Below are 13,932 nucleotides of genomic sequence, written 5' to 3'. Positions count from 1 at the left end.
GACTTCCCAGCAGACACTTTTTTGTTTAATAGATGTCTAATAGACATCTAAGCATAGACTTTAGCTTGGCTAAAACAAGGCTAGACTTGGGCTGTCAGTGAAAATCTAATAGACGTCTAAGAATAGCCCAAAACTAGACTGGGCGTCAAATAGACCAATTAGACAGACTTTGTCTGTGTAGTCATTCCTTTCTGTTTATTTCATGACGTCTTGCTTTAGCCTATGGCCTTTTTTAATAGCACCCTCTGTAGCTCTTTAACAACACCTCTGCCGCAGTTCTTATATTACAGCCTGCTGTTTTGGCATGTCCACTGTGCTTTTGGCCACTGTTTGGATTTATGTGGCTGAAATGAAGCTGTCAGTTAAAGAAACTTTGTTGAGAGTCTCTGATAAATAGCCAAGTAGCTGCTATTAGGCTTACCTGCAGGTTTTCCTTTTGAAAAGCCATTCAGTGAGTCCCTATCAAAAGCTCTCCTTACATAAGTCAGACCCTAGGTTGGGCCCCTGAGGGATGGTATAAGCTGTGCGCGGACTTAAAGAAAGGTTTCAGTGTCTTAGTATAGAAGGATTTTACTCAAAGCGTCCCCTCAGGCTTGTGGTTAGCTTTTGAATAAGAGATAAAGGATAAATGATGCGAACTGTGTCTGTTTGTTTGGACAAATGCAGGTGTTTGTTTGAGACAAGTGAGCTAATCGGTCTGACCGAGGGATTGCTACAGAAATAAAACATGTGTATCTTCATGTTAGCTTAGCTTTTGTATGCAAGTGTATATGTACCTTGATTGTGAAACAATATGTCCTCCTTCACAGGCACAAGCCCACACGCCCCCGCCAAAGTCCACGTTACGGTCTCGACGACCTCGGCCAATGTCTCGTGGGATTCCAGTTACGATGGCGGCTTTGAGCAGACATTCTCAGTCTGGTACGGCCATGTGTGAGTCATCCCAGCATGCTTTGCTTTCTGCTTCTCTTCCTAACTGTTGACCTGAGCTCTGCTGCTGCTGTGAGGCTGCTACATTTGGGGGCTCGTCCGGGACAGGGTGAAACCTTTCCCCCTAGGAGTGCAATGAACAGCAGGGCTCTGCAATTATAAATAGAAAAATGTTAATTGTGGGTAGAATGCCATATTCTTAAATTCATCCTGAAAAAGTCTTGTAATCATTCCTATGCTAGTCCTCTTTCCTTAATCAGGTTTTATTTTCAGTGGGTATTTAGCTAACATGCTAATCTGTTTCATAGAGCCAGAATTGAAATGGAATGATCAGGCAGTAAAATCCCTCTACGGGGTTGTTTTGAGACGAGCTGCATGCAAAGTACCTTATTAACAAGACAAGACAATTTCAGTGTTGTGTGCTGTTGGACTGGTTTTTAAACACTTTAGCACACTAAAAATAATGTTCATTTGATTTAGAGGGAACAGTCTGCCACTGAGCCTGCCGTGCCAATAGTCGTAGCATTGCTCTAGAACCCACATTAGTGTTTTATATAGTTTATGGGTAGCTGTATATTTTAAATGTGTACAACCTCTTTCGTCGAAAGAAATATAGAACAGTTTAGAACAGTCAAGAAATAAAAGTTCTGTCATCATTTATTAACTGTAATGTCATTACAAATCTGTAAAACTTTCTTTCTTCTTTTTAGCACATATAGGGGCCGATCACATCGAATGCGCTTTTTGCAATGAGAGATGCCTTTTTTGAATGATTTACTAATTGCTGAAAGTTATGCACGCTGTGTATGTCCCCTGCAAGTGCTGCGCCGTCGCTCGCTGTGCGCTCAAAGTTAAAAAACAGTCAACTCTAACTGAAAAAAGTGCGTTATATCAGTCGTGTCTTTTTCATTCTTCAATCAAATGAAAGCAGAGGCGGCATTTCCGTTAAGGTGACAGCAGTGTTTGTGTTGTCAAGACTTTTAAAGATGGACGAGAGACTAGTGGTCACTGTTTCAAGTTATCCAGAGCTGTATGACTTTACAAATCTTGAATATCACAATATTATTAAATATTGCAATTATAACTATATCAACAGCAACACTCGAGCAAAATACGAAGCTGATTCAGTCGTTGCCTAGTGACATAAAAAAAACTGCACCGCACTTCTTTATTCTTGTCAAAGGAAAGGCTTTGAAAAAAAAGGCTTTGTGGTGTGCCTCACAATTTTGGAATGTGAAAGTGCATTCAGCAGTGCTCAACAGATTGGGGTAGTGGATCCGGCATGTTACCAGAGGGGGTCGAGGTGTCGTGGGCGAAAGCAAAGAGGGGGAGTGTTTGGGGTGCGGGTGGTGATGTCTTGCTGAAATGATGAAAGTGTAGAGGTTTTTCATGGACCAAAGTGAAGACCATGGAATGCAGGGGGATGTCGTGAACAAAAGTAAAGCAGGTTGGGGTGTCAATGAAGACAGTGAATAGCGGTGAGGAGTGGGGGTGCGTGTGAGGAGGGGAATTGGTAAATTGAGGTGTGGATCCAGATCCAGCTTGTTCCGACGCAAATTAAGCCCTGTCATTCGGTGTAATCGCCCCTAAGAAGTGTTTTACATTTAGTGTTTTTTACCCGTATGGTGGAACATCACTCTTCCAAAAAATCCTAACTGCTGGTGCCTAAGAGACATATTTTCAGTATGGACTCTTGTTTCTCTTTTTTATAATATGATTGAGAATTTTCTCTTTCTTCACTGTGACTGGATAATTGGCTACAATTGCTAAAACAACAGAGACCTGCATTGATGAGTGTTTAAATAAGGCCCCACTTACACTGCCAGTTAAATGTGACCCAATTCCAATTTTTTGCTCATATGTGACAAAGATCGGATCTGTTCTGAGACAGTGTAAACACGAAAAAATGCAAGCATTCGCATATTCAGAGATCTGTTTCTGGCCTCCTTCCTTCCTCGGATATGTGACAATGCGACACATGTCATGTAAACAGGCAGATCAGATTTATTGAAGTATTCCATTTTATATGTTATTAAACTTGCCACAATGTGGTGCTTCTCCGCGGTGTAATGACATAGAAGAAAGAGCGTATGTGGAGACGCCAGCGTGGTTAACAACAACAACAACAACAGATCAAACATAGAGAAGGAAAGAAGTCAGTCGCCATAATTAGCACCCATCAGACCTGAGGTCTCGTACCCACAAATTCCTCTGAATGGTGGAGGACATTATTAAAGAATATAAACCACAGGTGCAAGCTGCGATGATGGCCCTTTCCCACCTCTGCCTAAAAAACATTTTAAAGTTGGGTGAACTTCGTGTTGTATCATTTGCTTTTTGTCGCTATTAATACATGCACTGTGGGCTACACATAGAACAACTTTATTCTCTCCAACACCCGTGTGCACACAGGCAAAGGCTACATCTTCAACTACACACATACATCAGGGCTATACCATTACATAAACTGCATGTAGGTAAATCTGGACTGAACCGTTCACTGCTTATACTACACTTCGCATATTTCGCAGGGCTAAAAACAAGACAATTTCTTCCATCGTGGCTAGTGTGGCATAGATGCTAGAACCCGCTTTTATGCTTGAGCGAGTCAGCGCAACATTGTAAATGGTATGGCAAGTGTAAACACATGAATTTTATATGGGTCACAATTATAACAGTGTGTAAACGGACAGGCAAAAAAAAAAAGAAAAATTAGATATAGGCAACAAAATTAGAATTGGGCATCAAGACCTGACAGTGTAAACTAAGCCTAAGAGTGTAAAGAGGTTTCCGCAGCTCTGTGTTAAATAAGTACAAATACATTCTTATTGATCATAACTTGTGGAGAAGAATGTTCAGACACTGGACAAGGATGAATCTTTTTTAATATACACAGAGGCAAAAATCAAGCCGAGCTCAGCATGGCATTTAAATTTTTTTTTTTTTAAATCAGCACTACCATTAAGAAAAACTGACACCTAAATGATGACAGAAATTTCAATTTTGTGTGAACTTTTCCTAGAAGGAATGACATAAAAAGTCAATGACATATTTTAACTGTGTTTAAATGAATTAATTTCAATTACATTTAATTAATTATTTTCAATTGAATGACACTAAATTTTTTCTTGAAAATATTGAATTTGTAATAAGTTAAATGTATAGCTTTGTTTCTATCTGCTATTCCAATACTATCAGTAAAATAATCAGATTTCTAACCAATAAAGATAAAATATAATTTGAAAAATAATTACATTTGATAAAAAAACAATATAAATAAAACAAATTCTGCATGTTATTTTGTATATGATTTTGTCATTTTGACAAAATTTGTATTATTTGCAGGAAGCAGGACTTCTAATAAACCTAAATAATAATAAAATATAGAATTAACCTTTCAATTAATAATAGTTACATCAAGTATACCTTTCAGTTTTAACAGAGATGCTAGTTAATATACTACATCTTATTGAAATCATTTAATACATAGAGTATTGATTAAACCCTGGCAAATACTAAGATACAGTATGTGATGCAGGGAAATAATTTACTACTTTGTCTTGTACTTTCTCACAGTTCATTTAAACAATTTTTGGTATTTTAATCATATACAGACAGCCAACAATAACATGTAAGTATTGTATTATTCAGGGTTTAAAGGGCGATCTGGAGGAACTTTTGTTAATGAATGATTCATAATGGCTTACTTAGCAGCACGGCCATCTCCTCCGCCTGTCTGCATCTCTCTGCTGCTCATGCCAGTGCTTCTGCATCCCTGCTCTCTCTATAGCACTGCCCCCTGCGATATTCACCTGAATATCAGCATTCTATAGCTTTCTGTGCTTTTGCGCTTATAGAATGACATGTGCTTCGCTGTAACCTCTGTTTGTATGCTTCGGTGGGTATCACCAAGAACATCACAATGGCTTATCTTGGAAGCTCCTTCAAATGTTGTGTGTTAGCTAGCACAATTTTAAAATTACTCGTTTTTTAGAGCATATTTTTGCAATGTGATACCAGGTAACAGATGGCAGCAGGGTTTCATGGGAATGTAGCATGAACAGGTTTAGCCCATTACAAGCCCCGGAGACGGATTACAGTTGTTTTTGAGCTATAAATAGTCATAGAATTTACTTTGAATGTTTAGAGACACATGTGGATGTCATAAGGAGAAAGAGTAAAGGAAATGTAAGGATCATTTGAGTTGGGTGTATTTAGGGGTTAATAATGAAAAGGAGTTTTCAAGCATCCAAGCAGTCATTTTTGGGCACTCAAAGCGCTTTACACATAGGGGGGAATATCCTCATCCACCACCAGTGTGCAGCATCCACCTTGATGATGGGACGGTAGCCACTTACCTGCTGATAGGTGGAGAGGAGACACAATGAGACTTTTACAAAGTATTGAGTCAAAGCAGCATAACACAAAAGTTTTAGTAAATTGAATCTGCTTCAATCCAGTTTTCAGAGTTGAAGATCACTTCAGTTCAGTGTGGTTTAATTTTCACTGCTGAAAGTCCAAACACTGAAGAGCAAATCCATCATGCGCAGCTCAACAGTCCTAATTTATCTGCACGTTTTTTGCACTTTTATTACAAAAAAAAAATATTTTACATTCACCAAAGACCCATTATGGTCTCCAAATCAAAAGATGTTTAGTTTTAAAAGACTGCTTTACAGAGCCCACTCTTGAATGTTGTATGTCCCCTTATTTTTAGCATTGTGGCTCATAATACAATCAAATTTATGAGGTTATTGAAGTGAGGAGATATGTGTCACAATGTTTTGGGAATGTTTTCATTATCCCATACAAATTTTTGTTCTTCTTTTATTATGGGCTTGTTCTTGTTTGCTTTTTTTTCTAGCGAGATCTAGCAGCTGAGCCGAGGCTTGTACGTTTTGATTTCATGCACCACACATACAAATAACAGATTCGACTGATGCAGTTTTAAATTCATTACTAACACAACTAGTTTTTCAGTTTAGTTGTAAACAAAGAGCAAATACCTTAGTATGTGCTGTTTTTAGTCAAGATGAATTGCTCTTTTGTTAAGTACGGTTGTTACTACCTATAATTTTTAGCTATGGGATTGTTGCTGTTATCTTTTTCTAGCAAGATCAGATTGGTCAAGGCAACATATGCAGGTAACAACTTATTGTTCAGTTTGGTTCTGAACTCAAGGGAACCCTGAAATTTTAAAAACTGCTTGATATTGATATTGATATTGATAACTTGAAATTAAATGACTTATTTTAAATAACAAGCAAGAAAATCTGAAGTGGCAAGTCCCATTACTTTTGTTGCTTATTATGTTTAAATCATGTTATTTACAGTTTGCTACTATGCATGATCAAAGATTTTCAAGCACTGTATTACATGCTCCTGTCTCGACTACAGCTGTTTCAGTTGGTACAAAAACTTGAAGAGCAGAGACTCTGGAACAAAACTGGAGGACGACACTGAAAATACAGTAGTCGCCAAATGACAGGGATTGCTGTAGTTGTGTTGTAAAATGCACCCCTGCCAAATTATGCAACCCCTTGCTGAATTTACTACCTGATTGCCTAATCCCAACCACACCTCCTAATCCAAACCCTACCCTATACTGGTCAATGTGGGGAGGCATAATCTAACAGCGGTGCGCTTTTTGGCATTAAACTGTAATGAACAGTTTTCTCCATTTATTGTAATGTGAGTGAACTGTCATGCTTACATCTAATCTCAGAAATAAATGTAAGAGAGCTGTCACTGCAATAATAATTTATCAAAATGCATTCTTTTGGTTTCTAAACTTCATATTGGTATCCGATAGTAGACCTTTTGAATTATTTTGATACTAAAATGTACAAACATTTCTGCACAATCTGTACCTGCGAGTGCTACAGTGCCAGCACAAATGCTAAAGCTTGCACAAATGGTATTCCACAAATGGTTAAAAGTATAGAAGCTCCACTGAAGAATAAAAGAAAGCTTGCTAATCCTCACACGAGGACCAGGCCTTTTCACTGCTTCTAGCTTCTTCTCAGATCATCTTTATCTGCTGGTCTGATGTGTCCACCACGGGTGCCTGAGCAGTCGCAGGCCTGAGCCAGGATCTGACTAAAGATGTCATTTGAAGCATTGGCCGGTGTGAGTCATGCTTTAAAGGTTGTGTGTGAATGGCCTTTAAAGGTGGCCCACGTGAGATTAAACAACAGCTCGTTGACGCAGATAGTTGGCGTGTTCCCGCTACTTCCTGTGCGTTGCAGGAGAGGTGCTGAGCGACTGCTGAGACGCTGTGAATAACACACATCTCAAGAGCCTGCCAACCCTCATGCTGGAAGGCCATAGAGGAAGTGATCAATTATACCTCAGTGGAATATTGTGACTCACACCAATAGGAACACTGGCTGATGACGTACATACCCTATTATTTTCTGATTTCTTCTTGAAAGTCATAAATATCGACACTTCAATGTTGTTTCAAATTCTCAGAAAGGTGTATTGTGTTGAGTTTTGAATTCGTCAGTGTAACAGAAATTTTATTTAAAGTTCATGATTTATTTTATGACATATTTTATCTTACTCACACTCCAGGACTTAAACCAGGGACCTTCTTACTTCAAGGCAACCATGCTTATCACATTAGAGAAATGAACTTGGGATTGTTAAGGATTTTCTGTTTATCACTCGATAATTAATAGCCTAAATAAGAATTATTAATTATTACTAACTTGAAATGTTTACAATATATATTTATACAACAGTTCTTATTGATTCTAGAATCTGATTGGCTGATAGCCGTATGATATTCTGCAAATAACACTTGTCCAGCCTCTTAACCCTTGTGTATTACTCCACCCACATACAGAGGCAAGCAGAGGACACTACAGTTTGACAAATATTGCAGCCGTTGGACAATATAATGTACTTTAAAAGCTTTTTTAGTCGATAATGTAGCTATTTAAATTGCAACTGTGCAGTTTATTTATAAGAATAGTGAACGGCCATTAGCCTGTTGTAATGGCCTGCGTACGGTAAAATATGGATAGCTCTCAAATAAACAAAGCTTGCCAAGAGAGTTTTTCTCGGTGGTATTTTATTGTCCAGGAAATAGGTATACTGCCCTTTACAAACTAAATGCCACACACAGTGTTAACGTTACTGAAAGAAATAAAAATAAATGAAGCAAAAGTACATTACCCTCACATACATGCAGGGGCTCGTGTCTAATGCAAGCAAAGCAACAACACAAAGGGGTCATACACCTTCTTACGAACTGTCTTTGAGCAAAGACGGTTGACAATGTTCATCCACAAGATGGTGACAGAGACCGCATAATAAGCCATAAGAAAAAACAGAGTCATTTCAAACAACAGCTGATCACATCATTATAAAACTGGTAAATGAGCAGTCGATTTCTCTGTTTTATATGTTGTAGTGCTGCATTTATACCATAGTAATAGTGTGATCTCCCAATTGCAACAGAGAAATGCTGGGAAATCTCTGTAGACTGAGATGGCAATTTATGCCGTTCGGCCTTATAATCTTAAAATGTGAGCAAAATCAGCTTTGTCATCCCTTTAGACATTACGCTAGAGAATCATTCAAATACTAGCTCTAAAGTGACGTTAGTGAATGAGCAACAGTTTCTGCTATTCTGACCTCAGCTGCAGATATGAATGAATGGCGGAAGAAAGTAGTTCCTCTTACAAAACGGTTTTGAGACTCTAAGTGTTTGATTTTCTTTTTTCTATACATCATTATGCCATCAAACTGTTGTATAAACGCAATATCACACTCGAAGCAATGCAATGTGGCCGTATGTTAGCACTTTGCAAGATACTAGTATTGAGCTTTAAGTGGTTAATTGGCTTGGTTAATTAGGTTAGGGGAATTATTGGACTACAGTGATTTGTTTTGCATAGCAAATCAAGAAAAGATTTTTTTAAATGCTTTTATTCCAGCCAAACTAATATAAATAAATCTTTCTCCAGAAGGAAAAAAATACAATCGGAGCTACTGTGAAAATTCCTACGCTCTCAGATGAGCTATTATTTCTGCCTCCAACTCTATGGGCCCTATTATACATTCGCCGCAATAAGGCACAAGACGTGTTTAGCATGATTTGTTGCTATTTTCAGACCAGCGCAACATTCATTTTTACATTTTGCGCCACATTGTTTAAATAGCAAATCCATTTTGTGCCATTTTCTGGACTCATGAGTGTGCTGGTCTAAAAATGAAGTGTGTTAAGGCGCATTGTTGGCGTGTTGCTATTTTGAAGAACTGAAATAGATTGCGCCATTCAACAACTGAAAGCTGGTCTAAAGTCCAGCACAGGGTCAGGGTGTGTTAGTTATGCGCCTATGCAAATGCTTACATATTGCTTAATACACACAGGATGTACAGCAACGCACAAATATCTTTACATATGGAAAATTTAAGGATTCAGATGCTACAAAAATTATTATTTACTACATAAATATAAAAAAAACACTACCTCCATGCCTTCTTCATGTTTGAGGGCTTTTTCAGTTTATTCATGACACTTTGCATTTGTATAATATTATTATTAGCAGTTTTATTTAATAAGTCAGAACTTTTAGCCCCCCTTTGAATTTGTTTTTCTTTTTTTAATATTTCTTAAATGATGTTTAACAGAGCAAGGACATTTTCACAGTATGTCTGATAATCTTTTTTTCTCTGGAGAAAGTCTTATTTGTTTTATTTTGGCTAGAATAAAAAATATAATATTATTATATAATAATTTATATAACTGAAAAATTAAATATGTAGGCTAATGGATGTCTTCAGTGGAGTGCGTACACCACTGTTTCCTTATCAACGGAAAAAAAGAAGTAAAGAGTAAAAGTAAAGTAAAAAGAAAGTAAAGAGGCAGAATGGAGAAGGCTTGAACTTCATCCTCCCACTTCAGATGGTCTGTAGCTTTTTTCTCGCTTGTGAAGCGTTCAGTTTTTCTACTTACAAAGTCTGCCATGTAAATAGCAAACGTGCCATGATGCGATGCAACTGACTCTTAAAGGGAATGAGACTTTGATTGATTTAATATACGTTAAGCTCAGAACAAACCCATAACTCATTAAGAGAATAAGATCAACCCTGTTTGACCATGTGCTGGGTGCAAATCGTACTTTCCCATCCTTAAAATAGCAAAAGTGGATTCCTTATGCCTTTAATACTTTTGTGCCATGCACTTTAGACTTTGTGCCTAGATCGTTAAAATAGAGCCCTATATATGTGTGTTTTGTTTTTTTTTCCAAGCCAATTTTAACTTGAATTTACCACAAATACATTTCAGAACCTGTTCAAACCTTTGCATTCACCTCGTCTTCCTTAAGTGACATTTTCTCCATACGCCTCTTTTCAAGCCATAGGTAATTCCTGAGAGAGCTGAGCAGAAAGGCTGTAGGGCATACGAGGACATGTGTGAAGATATTTTTGGACCAATTGGCACAGGAAAACACAGTCTCAATCTTCAGGATTTCCTCTGGGAAGCCATGAGACAGTTTTGTATTATTGGATATCCCTGAGCACTCACACTGAGCCAAACAAGCTGTCTTTTTTTTTTTTTTTTGCGTGGAGCTGCAGGCAGTGCTGTCATCAGTGTTGTGAGTGATCATTGTGTGAGTGTTTGTGCATGTGCTGAACTCTCTCCATCTGTACGTCCGCCTCCTGCAGGGTGAAGAGGGAGCAGTTGGGACCGCATGACTGGCTGTCCATGCCTGTGCCCAGCGGACAGCACTGGCTCCTGGTGCAAGGTCTGGAGCCCGAGACGGCCTACCAATTCAGCGTCCTGGCCCAGAACAAGCTGGGAACGGGCCCGTTCAGCGAGGTCGTCACTGTGAACACACTAGGTTGGCCAACTGTGCAATACAACATTCAATGACAAGTTCTCTCTGTGGACCCTATCATACACCCTGCGCAATAAGGCGCAAGACCTGTTTGCTATGATTTTTGCTATTTTCAGACCAGCACAACTCTTATGTTCACATTTTGCAACACAATGTTTAATTAGCAAATCTATTTGCGTCACTTTGTGGACTCATGGGTGTGCTGGTCTAAAATAGAGGTGTGTTAAGGCGCATTGTTGGCACTTTGTTATTTTGAGAAAAACAGGTCTGACAGAATTTATTTTTACAGACAGGAAATCTGACTGGGATTTATTGACTGCATTTATTTGATCAAAATAATTTTAAAGGTTGTTGCCTTTTTGATCAAATAAATCCAGTCTTCATGTCATGAGCATAAAGCACTGAGAACTAAAATTATGCTAAATATTTAGTTTTCTATGCCAAGTTTGAATGACTATTTAATCAAAAATAAATAAATAAAAGATTTATGATAATAATGATAATAATAATAATAATAATAAATAATCAGAGTGTTTTGCTTTCCCTCCTCCAGTATTTCCTATAAGTACCCCAGAACCACTGGTGCTGCTTACCCCACCACGGTGCCTCACAGCCAACCGGACACAGCAGGGAGTCCTGCTCACATGGATCCCTCCAGCCAATCACACGTCGCCAATCGATCACTACATCATGGATTTCCGCCTTGGGGAGAGATGGGATGTTCTTGATGATGCAATTCCTGCTGGAGAGACTGAGATCTTGGCAAGAGACCTGATTCAGGTATGCCTGATGTGACTTTCAAAAGTTTGACCGCTTGTATTAGCATTTCTTCTGGAGTTTATATATATATATATATATACATATATATATATATATATATATATATATATATATATATATATATATATATATATATATATATATATATATATATATATATATATATATATATATATATATACACACACACACACACCTCATACGTTAGAGGACAAACATAGAACCAGGTTTGAGAAGGTTACTTTTTTATATTTATTTCTCTAAAGATTAAAGATTGTGGCATATTTTGTTAGATAGCTCAAGTTTAGAAATGTAATCTTAATACTTTGGAATACTAATAAAGTAAGCACAGTTTTATAAAGAACAATGACACCCTTAAAACGTATTTCCACTTTATTATCTCTTTATGTTATTGTTTTATGTTATTTTGTATAGAAAATGCAAATATTAGTTTATAATTAAAAAAGAAATGGATGATTGATACACATTGTACATTCTACATTGTGCATTCAGGGGCAATACTTAATGATAATAAATAAATAAATAAAATAGTCATATCATGTGATAAAAGTGATATACCAACTGTAGGCTGTAGTTGTCTGGGTTGTGTTGCAGGAGGCCTGGTATGAGTTCAGAGTGATGGCGGTTATGGAGGACCTTGTCAGTGAGCCCAGTAATGTAGTGGGAGTCTCTAGCACAGGTCAGTGCTCAAATTGAGAGCTTTTTGAATACGTACTGCTTGACGTCATGCATCATGTTGTTCTAATATGTTTGTATAGACCCACAGAAATGCTAATAGAATAAGTTGACTGAATTAGTGAGGATTCAATGAGACTCTGCTGCCATCTGCTGGAGCTTGTGTTTAAATCATGTTTTAGAATTAAACATCCATCTTTAAAAATATCAGTGAACAGTAATGTTCCTTTTTAATTTAATAACTATATTGTTGAGTCTAGTTGTGTAAAAAGCTTTCAATCTCATTAACTACAGTTTATGTTCAAGGATAATTTAATTTTAAAAATAAGCATTTACCAAAAGCTATGATCAGTCCATTTTGCTTAGTATTTAGTAGGCTTGTGTTACTTGTATTTATTATGTATCTTGTATTGTATTATTTATTATCTTGTACGTAAAAATTAATGTTTGCACTTGGATATTTTAAAAATATAATGTTATTATTTATTTTATTTATTTATTTATGGTTATATAAGTATAATCACTTTGATTAGAAACAGTAAATCAGGCCAATAGCCCGCCAATAAAGGGGTAGTTCATTTTTCTTTTGCATTTATTCCCCTCAAATTATGAGGTTCAAATACTGCATTTTAGTAACATTTTAAGCACCAGTTTGTACTGGATTGACCTCTCGGATGGTTATTATTACCACACTTTTTGATGCAACAAAAACACTTCCTACATTTTTGTGAAAGTGCTTACATTAATCAAACAAAAAGGGCTCATGGGTAGCTAAAATAATATGTTGGTGCTGTTTGGGTAAGGGATTCATCAGAAAAAAATGATAAAAATTAGTCCAAGGCTTGGAAAATGTGGAAAAAATCTTAAAAAGCCTTTATTGACATGGTTATCAAGTTTATTCACATGAAGTGATCAAGAATTTTAGAAATACTGTCAAAAATGGGACAAATGAGCTCCCAGAAGGGAGGGTGGGCCTCTCGAACCACATGAACCCCCCCTGACTATGGACCTGTAAATTAGTATTGTTATTATCACTCATTTCTTCTATCTTTTCGGCTTAGTCCCTTTGATAATCTGGGGTTGCCACAGGGGAATGAACTGCCAACTTATCCAGCATATGTTTTACACAGTGCATGCCCTTTCAGCTGCAACCCATCTCTGGGAAACATCCATACACACTCATTCATACACAAACACTACAAACTTTTTTGCCTACCCAATTCACCTGTACCACATGTCTTTGGACTGTGGGGGAAACTGAAGCACCTGGGGGGAACCCACGCAAACATGGGGAGAACATGCAAACTCCACACAGAAACGCCACCTGACCCAGCTGAGGCTCAAAACAGCAACCTTCTTGCTTTGAGGCGACAGCACTACCTACTGCTCCACCGCGTCGCCCATTACTATTATTATTATCATTATTATTATTATTATTGTTAATGTTATTCATCCATTCATTTTCGATTAGTCCCTTTATTAATCAGGGGTCGCCACAGCAGAATGAACTGTCAACTTATCCAGCATACATTTTAAGCAGCGAATGCCCTTCCAGCTGCAACCCATCTCTGGGAAACATCTATATACACTCATTTACACACGTACACTACGACCATTTAGACTGTTGGGGAAAACTAAGCACCTGGAGAAAAACACGCGAACACAAGGAGAC

The 13,932-nt window shown here is 37.6% G+C and overlaps 1 protein-coding gene across 13 annotated transcripts in view; it reads left to right on the top strand.

Moving 5' to 3' along the window:
• igsf9bb (immunoglobulin superfamily, member 9Bb) overlaps positions 1-13,932 on the top strand; it is a 171,165-nt gene that overhangs the window by 125,053 nt on the left and 32,180 nt on the right. For 7 of the 13 annotated variants that reach the window (XR_015520338.1, XM_087301322.1, XM_087301332.1 and 4 more), the window contains exons 12-15: positions 810-933; positions 10,612-10,787; positions 11,338-11,564; positions 12,180-12,264. Coding sequence is in view for 11 of the 13 variants with exons in the window: in XM_087301322.1 (XP_087157448.1) it covers positions 810-933; positions 10,612-10,787; positions 11,338-11,564; positions 12,180-12,264 (612 nt within the window). In the remaining 2 variants the exon portion in view is untranslated. The remainder of the gene's footprint in view (positions 1-809; positions 934-10,611; positions 10,788-11,337; positions 11,565-12,179; positions 12,265-13,932) is intronic. The other 6 variants (XR_015520339.1, XM_087301323.1, XM_087301325.1 and 3 more) reach the window with 1 other exon arrangement.

The sequence above is a fragment of the Danio rerio genome, chromosome 21 (genome assembly GCF_052040795.2).
Source record: "Danio rerio strain M-AB ecotype USA chromosome 21, GRCz13ab, whole genome shotgun sequence".
In the NCBI taxonomy this organism is placed as follows: Eukaryota; Metazoa; Chordata; class Actinopteri; order Cypriniformes; family Danionidae; genus Danio; species Danio rerio.
The sequence above is the reverse complement of the archived record's forward strand: the minus strand, read 5'-3'. Positions and strand labels throughout refer to the sequence as shown.